Source organism: Erithacus rubecula, assembly GCF_903797595.1.
Source record: "Erithacus rubecula genome assembly, chromosome: Z".
Classification (NCBI taxonomy): domain Eukaryota; kingdom Metazoa; phylum Chordata; class Aves; order Passeriformes; family Muscicapidae; genus Erithacus; species Erithacus rubecula.
In genome coordinates this window covers 2,313,953-2,328,632 of record NC_136661.1, presented here as the reverse complement: position 1 = coordinate 2,328,632, position 14,680 = coordinate 2,313,953, and the positions used below count along the sequence as shown (strand labels likewise).

General features: G+C 38.4%; 1 protein-coding gene across 5 annotated transcripts in view; it reads left to right on the top strand.

The window, feature by feature from the left end:
* CCDC171 (coiled-coil domain containing 171) overlaps positions 1-14,680 on the top strand; it is a 165,358-nt gene that overhangs the window by 64,742 nt on the left and 85,936 nt on the right. For all 5 annotated transcript variants that reach the window (XM_079330440.1, XM_079330442.1, XM_079330441.1 and 2 more), the window contains 4 exons: positions 108-197; positions 1,779-1,979; positions 3,799-3,966; positions 5,797-5,985. In XM_079330440.1, coding sequence (XP_079186566.1) covers positions 108-197; positions 1,779-1,979; positions 3,799-3,966; positions 5,797-5,985 — 648 coding nt within the window. The remainder of the gene's footprint in view (positions 1-107; positions 198-1,778; positions 1,980-3,798; positions 3,967-5,796; positions 5,986-14,680) is intronic.

Sequence of the window (14,680 nt, the reverse complement as noted above, 5' to 3'; positions counted from 1 at the left end):
ATTTTGTTTTTTTTGCTTTCATATACAAAATTCTTCCTTTATATTATATTGAATAGATCATTGCAGCCTTTCTGTAAAAGACTGTTTGACTTTCATATTTTTCACAGCTTGAGAAAACAAAGGCTTTGTGTAAAAAGGGGACAAATGAACTTGAGGTATCTGAGGAGAAAATGTGTGCTTTAAGACAAGACCTTAAGGTATGGTTTAATGAATTTAGCATAAAATTTGAATGTTCTGCAAAAAATTTCTTTCTGGATTAAAAGCAACTTTTTTTCTTATTAGAGTAAGTCTCTGTATTTGCTGAGCAAACTAGTTTACCTTGCAAATCTGTGTGAAACCATGCTGCTTTATTCTCGTTACCACTATAAAGTAAATAATTTCAATGACTGCACTTCCAAAATATGTAGAAAATACATGTATAAATTTGCAAAGTATTGTTTTATATTGAACTCAGTATCAGTAATCTTTTTTTAACTGTTTTGCTCAAGAAAAGGGCATTTTTTTTTCTGTTTTGGCTGACACTACGTTTGTAATGTTCTGTCTGGTTAAACCAATAGTAAAGGAAGTGAGGATGTCCTGAGGCTGTGTTTTAACTTAATCACCCAACTAGCAGTGTATTGTATTACTGCCAAAACAGAATGTCTATAAACCCAGCGTTTTTCAGATTCTTTTGCTGAAGATATGCTGTTTTATATTTTATGCAGTGTTTTTGTGTAGCATTCATTGAATCTTCACACTAATGAATACTTGCACCTGATGTGTTGTCACCTGTTACAAACCATGTTTACTTATTTATGTTCAGAAGATTTAGGGGTTCTGGTTCTGTTACAGCACCTTTTAAAGTAATCTAAAAATTTTGCAACCCATTGCAAGAGATACTTGTATTCTTCATGCATAAATTGAGCTTGCTACACACACAGGGTTTTTATGCAGTATGCCAATTTTCAATCTCTCTAAATTCTTGGTAATAATATTGTATAGATGAACAAAATCTAGATCCAATCTGAAAGCATTTGTATTAGGAATTTTCAGTTTCTTTAATATTTTAATGTTTTCATTTAGAAGAATAAAACTTTGCATTTTCTGATGAATTTAGTAATATCTTTTGTATGACTTCATGGTCTATTAAGCTGTGATTTTGTGAAAAATAAACAATGCTTTCAGTTTGACCCTTTGCAGACTTTAGCAGTGCTGTCAATCCAGTGTAACTGCACAATATTTTGGCTCAGAATGGATAGTGTATTAAGTTTCTATTTACCTGGTGAGATTTTGGTGCTGGTAGCATAATCGTATTTATCACCATTTCTGAATATTACTTGCTTCTCATGGTCAAGCCTCCAAAGACAATACTCTTTTTTTTTTTTATCTTGCATGTAAAGAATACATGGGCAAAAGCAGCTTTGTTGCTTGCAGACTCAGCTCTAACAGATCAGAGATTCACTTAAGAAAATAATGTATCTTTTCAATAGTTTTGCACTCTACAGAAGATAAGTTGCATGCCTGCATCTCATTTTTGGGGGTAAGAGGGGACTGCAAAGATCATGGAGCCTTTCCCTGTCAGAGATGGATTTCCAATGCTGTCTAGTTGCAAGCTGTGAAAGAGGGCTGTTGTCAGTTTTGAAATTCTGTTCTTGGAAAATGAAGTCCAGCTAGCCTGGAGTCTTGTGAATACATGTGGTGATACAACTGTTTCTTCCCTCAGGTGATGAGCACTTCACTGAGGTAGCATTTTATAGAGTAATGTTTATACCAGCCTGTTATGTTCCTCTGTTTTCCAGGAAGCTCAGGATACCATGGCTGATGCCAATATAGAGTTAAATCATCTGCACGCTAAGTGTGCAGACAGAGAGACTTTAATAGAAACTTTAAAAATGGAACTACAGGATGTTCAGCAATGCTGGGAGAAAGAGCAAGTACGTGCCACAGAATCTGAAAATGAAATCCGGAAGCTTACCAGGGCTTACCAGAAGGATATGGAGGTATTACTAGAGACAAGATGACTGTCAAAGAGTCTTTATTTAATCTCAGCTTTATACATTTACATACATCAGATAGTTACTCTTAACAGATTTATCCCTAAAATATTATTTTAAGATACGTAGTTTGAAATATGTGTTTAATATCTACAGGATTTCAGGACATATTGGTTCTCCTTTCTTCTGTATCAGAACTAACAGCTTAATCATTCCAGTATTTTGAATTTTTGAAAAAAGTTTATTTTAAAAGCTATGCCTAACAAGCAATTATTTCTTTTAAATTAAAAGTTAACAGAAATGTTTTACAATTAAAACATATAATACTGTTATTATTGTGTGTTAATTACTGATCAATGTGGCAATTGCTAGATAGTAATTACGAAATGGAGGTAGTTTTGCATGCATGCCACAAAACCTAGAAATTCTTATTTTTTATCTCTTGGATAATTGTGGTGTGCTGTATGTGGGAATGAGTCCACACTGTCTTATTTAAGAACTATTATCTCTCTCTTTATATGTATTAACAGATGTTAATTTTGTTGCTTTTTCCACCCAATAAAGCGATTTTCTACAAGCAATGGCAATGATAACTTGTAGTTGTTGTGTATATTGAGCTCATTACTTCCACAAATTTAGACATGAATGCCAACTGAGTAAAAAGGAAACATTCTTTCCACCTCTTTTACAGTCTGGTATTTAAATGGGGTCCACATGAAGCAGCTGGAATTGTTACATGCATCAAATAATGATTAAAGTGGAGGAAACTAGAAGTCTGGTATATTGTAAAGTCAGCATGTCTATAACCCTGTGGTTGCATTCAACATGTGTGAATTGATTTGGGGTCTTGGAATCCTGTTTCCCATGCCAAATGGATAATTATCATACTAGTTTTAACACAGCTCAAACAAAAATGTAATGATGGTGGCACACTGGATTTTCCTTGGGGAATTTGTAGATCTGTTAGAAACAAAGTTATACTTAACTAAATGAAATTTATTTTTAATTGCCTGAAATACCATCAGATAATTGTAGAAATTGCACCTAATTGTAGTGGAAAGGGCTTAGAAAAACCCTAGTTTCCCATCTCAGTCATCCATAATTTCTTAAGGTAAAACCTCAACCAAGGCCCCTGGAAAACAATGGCAATTTTTGCAATAGTTTACAGACTTTGTTCTTGTGACTTTTGAGGTACAGTTTGCTATTGTTTCCTTAATCAAGATCACTAAGTTGCCTATATGTACTAAAAGCATTAAGGATGGAATTTCTATGGCATGCTATTGTTGCTAAAGTTTATTTATAACTTGGATCAATTTACTATATTACTAAAATCAGTGTAAATGAATGAGACATGGCTTGTGGAATTTAACTGATGAAGCCTATTTTGTATGGCCATTTAGTCTCATATATAATCCACACAAAAACAATTTTAGAAAGACTTTAGACAGTTGTTTAGATAGTTGTATAAGTGGTGTGTGATGCTGCCAAACCAATCAGAGAATTTTCTGCATGTTTCTCAGTTGTTGCAAATGGGTTTGAATATAACTGAAAGTTTTACCATAAATAAATAAATTGCATGTATTAATAGCATGGAATTTTTTACCTGTATCTACCACTGTAGATAGTGGTTGTAGTGGCAACAGAACTGTTCTGTATTTATATAAGTTATTTATGTATTATGTCTGGATTGACACATATTGTAAAAACTGTTTTTTACATTTGCTTTTTTTCACTTGCATGTAGTTCATATTACTGCCCATGTGATGCACATCTTTCAATTTTGACACTGTTCAGATACAATATGTAATTTTTCCTTTTGTTTCAGGAGAAACTAACCTTCCTTCATAGCTTATACCAGCATTTGATAGCAGGCTGTGTGGTTATAAAACAACCAGAAGGCATCCTAGATAGATTCTCTTGGCCTGAGCTTTGTGTAGTCTTGCAGGAGAATGTTGATGCCCTGATCTCAGACCTCAACAGGGCTAATGAGAAGGTAAGTGTCCTTAGGCACCAGCTACCTCTATTAAATTCAGTGACATTTGTCCACATCGTAGTATCATTAAAAAGGACTGACATTCATCTTATTTCAAAAAGAATTTGTACGTTAATAATTCAATACCATTAATTATGGCTTGTCTACAACTCAGTTTGATGCCATTGCTGTGGGCATGTAAATGTGACTGAAGTCTGTATGAAGTCTCTAAGCTCCACTTTCAGTGCAGGACATGCTAATAGTACTAGCCAATATTAGCCACAGGGACCTAATTAAAAGAAAATAAATTAATCTTACTGATGAAGCAATTCAAAGAACTTAGTCATTTACACTAATAAAGCAAGTCTTTATTTTACCATAAAACTGAAACAAAATGCACTTACTCGAGGAATATAGTCTTTAAATTATGCGTTTATTATTCAGAGGTACTATTTGAAAGAATGACAGTGTATTTTTTTTCATTTAATTGTAACTCATGGATTATAAAATTATATTAAAAAACGCAAATGGAAAATACCTGTTTTTATAAAACGTCAATATTTGTTATAGGGAGGAGCTATACTTTTTGGGATGTAAATAAGCTTATGTGGCCTTTCTGTCCAGAAATCTCTGCATTTTTAGGAAATAAAATACCTCCTTTTAAATAAATTCAACTGACTCCACAAACTAAAATATGACAGTCTTTAGAATTTTTTCTGACTCCATTGATCAGGTCAGTCCTAAGACTAGTACAGCAACTCCGGAACTTGTCTGTGCTAACATTCTTTGAAACATAGTAAGGAAAAATCTTTGTTTGACATTTCTCATCTTCAGGTGTGACCACTACTCTGGGCTGAGTAAGATGCAAGGCTGGTTATGGTGAATTGTTTTAACTCTGCCCATCATTTAATAAAGGCCCCAGCAGTCACTGGACCTACCCCCTTAGTAAAGGGGTAGGATAAAATCTGAATTATGAACATTTGGTGTATTTTCTATTTTACTTTCAAAATAAAAAAGGAAAGGGAGTAGAAGAGAAGGGGGTGAACATTATTGGCAGTGTTTGGGGATGTTGTGTCATATTGTTTCTGGCTTTTTAATTTAGTATGGTTATTGATATTGACTGTGAGATCTCTAGGGCTCTTTTCATCTGCTTACCAGCTTTTCAAGGATTTTCAACAGTATGTCACTTGTGTTGTACCCCCTTTCTTGCAAACAAAATTTTTCTTTTGCATTTCTGTGTGATGTATTTGAAAAGTAGTTTGCTGATACTCTCTAGTAATAAGGTGCATTTAAAGATTATTGCTACCTATTTTGCATGAGAGTTATCCAAAGTTATCCACAGAGTGAATCCATTTGTGCTTGTTGAAAACACCTTATGTATACTAAAATGTCCTGAAATTCTTTTAATGCTTAATAGTATCTGGAGTATTTTGGGTTTCCACTAAAATAAAAATTAAATTAAGGTCTTTTTTTTTGCATATTATCTGCAATTCTTTGTGACTTCTAAGGGACTGGTAAATGCAGATTGGTACTTCAGCAACACAAGATTTAATGCATTTGTATAAAAAAAAGAAATATAGAAGTGTCGAGTTCAGTTTTTCAACAGAGAAAGCAACAAATATGTGCAATAGGGTACAATAATGGCAAAACCAAATCCAATTATTTGTTCATTTTGTTGCACAATTCAAGCAAATAATCTGCCATGAAAGGCTTTTACTTTAATGAATATGTTGAAGAAATTGCAGTTTAGATTTTATGCTGGGATTGTCTGTGGTTAAATTGATATGCACGATTAAGTAAAAAGGTGTTTAGAGAAGTAAAAGATTTTCTTTTTAAATGCTTGTCACACAGATATCTTACCTGGAATATGTTTGTAAAAACAAGTCCAATACTATGAAGGAGCTTCAGCAGAGCCAGGAAGATGCTTTTAACAAAATGGCTGAGCAGATGAAAGCAAAGGAAAGCTGTTGGCAGAATGAAAAAAAGTATCTGGAACAGCAGTACTCAGGTCTCCTTGGGGAAGTTCATGCAAGGGCACAGGTATGGTGCTATGAACCTCTGATTTTTTTTTTTTTTTCTTGTAAATATTTAATGGCTTATCTCAGTAGTTTGAACCTCTATCCAGTTTAAGATTATTTAAAATTGAAAAAACCTTTAAATTCTGTGCTAATATTAACTTCATTTATAATAAGGAATAAATATATTTGTTAAAACATTCTAGAAGTGAATTGCCTGACTTTGCTTACAGCTGCTACTGATTTTTTTTTTTTTTTGAGAATGCTAAGGCTATAAGATTGAATTTGTTTGGTTTAAGAATTATATAGTGCAGCAGTGATTTTTTTCAGTGACATGCTTTGCAAAGACTGCATAGAGTTACAGTAAAATGGTGTCATCTGGGGATAAATTTAGGTATATACATTCTGACCCTACAAACCAATTAGCAGTGGTAGATTTCAACAGCATTAGAGGATGCTGTTACACAGATGATACAGTGAGCAGTGGGTCAAAGGTGTAAAATTGCTGGTACTGATAGTTAGGTAAGTCATTTGCCATTTAAAATGTTCACTATTATTCTCCAATCACCACTCACCATCTTTTTAATCACATTTGTTTACATGTGTTTCAATTAAAAGTGTTGTGAAGTTGTGGAAATAAGGTATGCCTTGTTACTTGTGACTGCCACCTGCAACTTGCTTCATCTGAAGAATGCCATATTTGACTCAGATTTTAGTCTTGGAAGTCTTTGTGTGCTGAAAAATATATTTATGAAGTATTTTTTTTACAGAGCAATTTATGGTGAGTTCTTGGGATTGAGTTGTAATTTTTTTTACATTTTTTTGCTTGATATTTACATTTCACATTGGATATTGACAAGGCTAAAAACACTACTATGAGTGGAATAAGTGGCATCCAGTTTTATATTAAATTTCCATAACATCATGTAGTTTCAGCTTATGGCTTTCATTTGCCAACAAAAAGAATGGTAGAATAAGGAAACTTATTTTTAAAAATTACATTTCCTTCCTAAAGAAAAAGCGGAGTTACACAATTTAGATTTCTTCCTCCTATGGATGATGGGTCACGTCTTTAAAAATTCTAGTGTTTGGTGAAAAATAGGTGCTCTGCAGTACTGTATCATTCTTTGGGATGATGCTGAACCTCCCAGTCTCTGCAGCTGAATTCTATAGACAGGATGTAAAACATGTACTGAAAATGCGTCTCTTTTTTGTGGAGTGTATATTAGACATGTCTTTTGGAAAACACTTTGTCTGTCAGCTTGCTATGCAGGGTTACTGAATCCCTAAAAGGGAAATATTTTCCCTTAGAAACACCTGGACATGTTTTACACAGATTATGCAATGTTGGAGTGTAAGCTGGTAGTTTTGTAATCTAGGTAGTGCAATGTCTATTTACACTTAGATGATTCAACAGTATCTTTTCCATGTGTTCCAGTTTGTCTTCCTTACCATACAGTGTCAAACTGCCAAGAAGACAGTGGAATTTCTTCTTGATTTCTAATTTGTGACTTAATTTCAATTTGCAAATACTAAATTAAGCCTTTTCTTTCCTGGCATCCATAGGGTCCATAAATGTCTCGTGTTAGGGCTGTCCTATCCTGATTGCCCATTTTTCCTGGCTTAACTGTATTTTACCTATTGCATTCTGAGCAAGTTAGCTATCCATATTTGTCTGCAAGATCAGTGCTTTGTTTGATCAGAAGTGTGCAGACAGACTAATATTTCCAAAAGAAACAAGGAAAAATGTGTCACAAGTTACAGAATATCTTCAAAGGATCTTTAAGATTTACCGACGGCCAGCAATTATATAAAGATGCAGAATGCAATATTTAAATTTAATTATTTTAGTGAGCTTTATTCATTAAACTTTATAGGAAACATATAATCAGTGCAAGTGGAATATAATTTGCCAGTGTTTCATTGTACATCTGGGGGTCTCCTCACTCTAGGACATTCTAGCACTACAAGGAAACTGTAGCAATTTGCTACATTTTCCATACAAAGATCTGAGTGTTAATTGCAAGCACTTTAGTGAAATAACTCCTTGTAGGATTTAGTTCCATTCTGAAAAGGGAAGATGAGTGATTTTTGCTGTCCTGCACCGACCTAATGATACATCATAAGATGCTTCTTTTTATTTGTAACTTTATCTTCAGCCAGTGTTCCATGACTACTTCTAGGTATTTTCTCCTCAGAGGTCCTGTGTTGAGACTTCTTTAGTTTTTCAAATTGTTGAGATGTGTGTGAAAGCAAACCATAGAGTGTCAATTCACACTCTCAAGAGTTAACAGAGCTCTAACTGCACAGCAATATAAGCGACGTATCTTGAAAATTATTGTTTTGGTTTATTAGAAGTGCAGTAGAGAGTTAGGGCTTTTCAGAATGGTTTCCTTATAATTAAAACACTGCAAAATCTGGAGGTTTTTGTGGCAATGGCACCTGCTACTGCTTCTGTCCTCAACCAGTACTGTTCAGAGTCCCTGGTTCCACAGTAAGATCTATGAATGTTAATGGATGCTACTTCACAGCTGGTACTGTAGGTCAGATGGATGGTGTAATCAAAAAACAGTTTTACTGTTTTTCTATAGGACAGAAATTTCCAGAGTAACCTTATCATAGATCAGCAATAAGCAAAGCACTCTGTATATACCACTCTTTGTAAACGGTCTCCATGTTTGGAGAATCAATGGAGCTTAAAATGGATATCATTTTTCTTTGCCTTTTGCAGCAGGCGTCTAGTCCTCTTGATTTCAGAGTGTGCCATTTTGAAAATGTTACTGTGCCTGTTCCTTAGACTCACACAAACTATTTATTATTTATAGTCTCATAGGAAACATCTTCTGAATTCTAACAGTTGTTGTTTGTTTGTTATGTAGGCATTTATTAATCTTGTCCCCATTTTTTTGGCAACTGCTTAAAAGGGAAGGGTTTTGTTCTGATATGCAAAAACATATTGGGAGAGAAAAATAATGCAACTACTTTTAAAATGTCAATTTCAACAGAAAAATAAAAGGTTTGCTAAATAGGAACAGGAAAAAGTCCCCTGGGGAGAAAAAAAAAGTGTTGGGTTTTTTTTCTTGATTGGAGGCCTTTTACAGCAAGGCAGGTGAATTAGATAGAGGATGGGATATATGGCAATTATATGAAAAGTCACTACAATCAGTGCAAAGAGAAGAAGAGAAGTGTGTGTAATTGTACTGGTCCTGACCTACCAGGTGCCTTTGGTAGGCATGTCTGGTCCATGAACTTAAAGCACAGCAAAGGGAGAACAGGACTGTTGATGTTAGTTATAGGTAGAGCTGTATATATATATATGTGTATATATATATATTTGGAAAAATAAAACAGCTGAACTACAGGAATCACTGACTCACAGAATCACAGAATGGCTTGGGGGTGGAAGGGGCCACAGTGGATCATCTGGTCCAATTCCCTTGCTCAGGGAGGTCATCCTAGAGAACCTTGCACAGAATGATGTCCAGATTGTTCTTAAATATCCCAGTGAGGGACACTCTAGAACCTCTTTGGCCAATCTGTGGCAGTGGTTGGTCACTGCACAGAAAATAAGTTCCTTTTGTTCAGGTGGAGCTTCCTGTGCACCAGTTTGTGCCCATTGCCTCTCGTCCTGTTGCTTGGCAGCACTGGGCAGAGCCTGAATCCATCCACTGACATCCTCCCTTTAGATACTTGGAGACACTGATGAGAATCACAGAATTATTAGGTTTGGAAGGGACCTCTTTAGATCATCTAGTCTAACCCTCCCCCACCAAGGCAAAGTTATGTAGGGCAGGTTACACAGAAATGCATCAAAGTTTTTTAATGTCTCGGGACAGTCCAAAATCTCTCTGGATAGCCTTTTCTAGTACTCTGCCACCCTCAGTGTAAGGAAGTTTTTTCTCATTTTGAGGTAGAACTTCATGTGCTTTAGTTTTTGGCCATTCCTCCTCATCCAACATCAGTGTTGGGCACCACTGAAAAGAATCTGGCACCATGCTCCTGACACCACCTTTGAGGTATTTCTATGTATTGTTGAGATCCCCTCTCAGTCTTCTCTTCCCCAGACCAAACAGGTCTAGCTCCCAGTTTCTCCTCATAAGAGAGAAGCTCCAGATCCCTGATCATCCTTGTGGCTCTCCACTGGACCCTCTCCAGCAGCTCCTTGTCTCTTTTGTGCTGAGGAGCCCAGAACTGGACACAGCACTCCAGGTGTGGCCTCACCAGGGCTGTGTAGAGGGGAGGGATCACCTCCCTCCAGCTGCTGGCCACACTCTTCCCAGTGCAGCCCAGGATCCCCTTGTTCCTCCTGGCCACAGGGGCACTGACAGCTCATGGACAGCTTGTGATGCACCAGGAGCCCCAGGTCCTTCTCCACAGAGCTGCTCTGCAGGAGCTCAGCCCCAGCCTGTGCTGGCACTTGGGGCTGCTCCTCCCCAGGTGCAGGACCTGGCACTTGCCCTTGTTGAGCCTCATTAGGTTTCTCTCTGCCCAACCCTCCATCTGATTCAGGTCCCATGGAATGGGAGCAGAGCCTTCAGGTGGATCAGCCACTGCTCCCAGTTTAGTGTCACCAGCAAACTTGTTGAGGGTGCATTCAATCCCTTCCTCCAAGTAATTGATAAACAAATTCAATGAGATTCAGTCCTTGGGAATATCACTGACTGCAGGCCTGCAGCTGGATTCTGGTCCACTGATCATGACTCTCTAAGCTCTGCAATTGTAAATTCTTGATTCACCCCAGGGTCCATTCATCCAACCTACATTTTCCTGAGCTTACCTGCAAGGATGTTGTGGGAGACAATATACATGAGGTCCCATCTAAGTCATTTCTTTTTGAGGCTGAACAGGCCCAGCTCCCTCATTCTATTGTAAGACTGAAGCTCCAGTCCCATTGTCATCCTCTGTTGGACCTGTGCCAGGCCTCAGTGTCTCTCTTGTAATGAGCCCAGAACTGGAGAAAGCCTCAGATACAGCCTCACTAAGAATGAGTAGAGGGGCAAGATCACCTCCCTTGTTGTCCTTGACATGCCTGGCCATGTTAAATTCCAGATGCATCTTGACCTTCCTTTTCTTGTTTCTACTTACTCTAAGAACCTCTCTATCTTTATTCAAGTGGCTTGACTCTGTTTCTATTTCCTGTGTATTTCCTGCCTGGGTAATGACAGTTCTTCATTTGATCATGCAAGTCTGTTATCCCCTTTGCCTGACTTACTGTGCATTGGGATGTGTTGTTCTTGTGCCTGGAGGAACTTACCCTTGAATATCAGCCAACTCTCTTGCACCCCTCTTCCCTGCAGGGGCTCTTCCTGTGGGATTCATACAAGAAGATTCTCAGAGAGGCTAAAGTTAGCTCTCCTGAAGTCCATGGTTACCAATTTACTTGCTGCTCTGCTTCCTTTTCCCCTGATGCTGAAGCCCTCAGCCTTTGCATACCCAACAAGGCCTTCCCTGTTAGTGTGATGTCAAGCAGCACACTATTGTGGGGTCCTCCACTACCTGTGACAGGAAGTTGTCATCAGTGCTTCTCAAGAATCTCCTGGGCTGTTTGTGTTTTGTGGTACTGGTTCTGCAGATGTCACAGTAGTTAATGTCCCCCTATTTCAGGATAGAAATCCTGACCCATAAGCTCTTGACTAACTCATCATCTACCCCAAGACAGAGTTCCAGGTGTTGCCTCAACGGAGGGTAACTCCACCACCTTGTCTTCTTCCTAAATAGCTTTTCCCTTATTACAGCATTCCAGTCATGAGATCTCCCACCACATCTCTAATTATTAAGGTCAGAATCCTTTGACTGCACACAGATCTCTAGTTCCTGCTGTTTGTTCCCCATTCTGTGTGCATTGGTGTACAGGTTCTTCATGGAAGTGTTTGATTGTGTCGATATCCCAGTGGGGGCACATAGTCTGTCTTGCAGTTACAGCTTTGGATGCTTGTACACTCTGGAGGCATACCCTCTTAAGCCTCCTTTTGCTGCTTGGGTGGTCACTGTAATTTTCCCATTCCCACGTCTTTTCTCTGTTGAGCCTGGCCCTATCCCTGTTCCCCTTTAAATGTAGTTTAAAGCTCTTCAGTGAACCCTACTAAAATCCTTTCCTCTCCTTGAGGCAGGAGACTGTTGTTAGCAGACTCAGTGTCATATAAACTGACTCATGATCAAAACCCTACAAATTCTGATAGTAACACCACTCTTGAAGCCTTATGTTCCTCTGTGGGATTTTCCTAGGTTTTGCTGCATCATTGCCCGCAACTGGAAGGACTGAAGAGAGAACAGCTTCTGCTCCAAATCTCTTGACAAGTTATCCCAAGGCCCTGGGGTGCCTCTTGACATTAACAGCATTTTTATTGGGAGTTCGTTGCTATTTACCTGCTAAACAGGTAATGGGTAGTGATCAGTTGGCTGTACCAATGACAAATTTCTTGGTGGTGTCTATTATCTGGGCTGCATGGAGGCAACATACTTCTGTATAGGTTAATTCTAGTCAGCATATTGGGCTATCCAATTCTCTAAAAAGGGGATCACCAGTTACTACTACCATTCTTTTTTTTTTTTAATTAAGAAGGTCATGATGTAGGGGAAAGGCTGCCCTGTCCTAAACAATCAGTCCAACCAAGATGGATTTCCGTCCATGTTCTCATTTCCTTGATTCTGAGATTCCAGGGCCCCATAACTCTTGTATAAGGGCACGTGGAAAGGTGAAGTTGTTTGGGAGGGGATTCACCTGCACCCCACCCCCCACCCCAAGGAGGAACCTGTTTCCACTCACCTCTTGTGTCTGAAGTCCCCTGCTGCCTGGTGGTGAGAGGGTGGGAAATCCATTGCTTCATGAGAAGTGGACAGTGGGTATATTTATCTGAGATACAGTAGAGTGTTGCTCCACTACTCAGTCTCTTCCTCAGACTCCCTAATACTTCTTAGTCATCAGGCTTTGTAAGTCATCCATCTGATCACAACTCAGACAGCTGTTGCCCTGAGAGCAATGCCAGGTTCCATCATTCCCTGCAGCCTCAGACCTGGACTCTTGCATGGTTTCATGGGCACTCCATTTGGGTTGCCCCATCCTTTCTGGTCTGCACAGGAAGTAACTGTTGTCCAAACAAACACCACAACTGAGCTCTATCACTGAGAGTGAGGATCACCAACTGAGCTAAGTGCTTGAGTTGGCAGTGCCTCAGTGCCCTTCCGCTTGCCCTGGCTGTGCAGTGTCATGGTGCCATGGCTCATGATTTGCCCTGTTCATTGCATTCCTGCTTGTTGGCCCTCTCTGGGGGCAATTTTAGTACATGTGGGGATGTGTGGAGCCCCAGAAAGGCATTCCCATTTAGAGAAGCCAAAGCAAGCCCTGTGCCCTCTCCCTGTCAGTCAGACTTTCAGTCACTCCCACTCTGTTCCCCTGTTGGCATTTTCATCCTAACCCCACCCTTGGACACCCCCTGTCCCCTGGTAATTGGTCCCTAAGGATTTCCCCGCCTTCTTGTCCTATGACAAAACCTAAACCCCCCACAAGCCCCTTTGCCTTTGTTCCCTGAGCTCTGGATGAAGCAGATCTGTGGCTGAAATAAACATCTCTCTAAAATCCTTACAAAGGCCTTTCCTGCTCCTGTACTTGCCTTTACCCCAAGCAACAAGATGCAACAGGGATGGGCCCTGTCCCTTCTACTGCTATCTATGCTCGGAACTCCAGAAGAAAACCCTTTTGAAATCTTTGTGTCATTATATTTCTAGTTTTCAGTTCTGTTTCCATGCCAGAATAAAGGGTAAGGGTGTTGAAAGAAGTAGGGAAAAAAAAGTTTTGCTAGTAGCACCTGCATTTTTGTTAAGGATTCTTGAAATTGATGAACCTCTGCAACCCAGTGAGGTGCCCCTCAGAGCTCAGACACCAAAGGAAACCAACTTGCCAATGTTTAGGAAGAAAAGTCCATGTTTCTTTCAAGAACTGTGCTTCTAGGCTTTAAGGAAAACTCTAGAAATGTCTGATATAGCAAAAGAAATTATTAGCCAGTAAAAGAAAAAAAGGTTTATTTTCTCGCAAAACTTATATTTCTGAAGTCAGAGGTTATCTTATTTACTTTTGCATATTTCCATATAACAAAAAGCACAAAAAAACCCACTTTAATTAGCAAGAGCACTGAATGTTGGTATTGCTGTCCAACAGCCCTGTAGGGATCACAGTTTGTTTACTTAGATAGTGGCCTTTCACCTGTGATGGCCAGAAACCATTGGTTGTTTTCTAAATTTGGCTTGCCTTTTCAGTTCCTTCCAGTCATGCTATCAGGGTTTTTATCTATAAAAATAAAACACTGTAAATAATGCAGTAGCATTGAAAGTATTGTTCATGTTCATATTTTATTTCAGCATAGTAAAGTGACATATGTGGCCTGTAAATTGCATTTTAAAATTAAATCTTTTAGTGGCCTACTCTATTTTTGTATCACTTGAAGTATTTTAATAGCATTGCAAATTCTTTCCCTTCCTAAAAAATGATAAAATATTTATTTGGTCAAAGACATTTTGAATTGACTAGGGTACATCTCTGTGCATGGAAGAATCTTCTGTTTTCATTGTAGGGATAGCTGTGTATCCTTATTTTCCCCTTTTGTGCAGAATGGAGAAGGGAAAAGAAACTAGGGTGCCATGCTCACCACTTGCTTGGGACGTGTACCAAACACAACATGGAAGAATATGGATGGATGATACAATTTTTCTTCTTTTTAGACCAC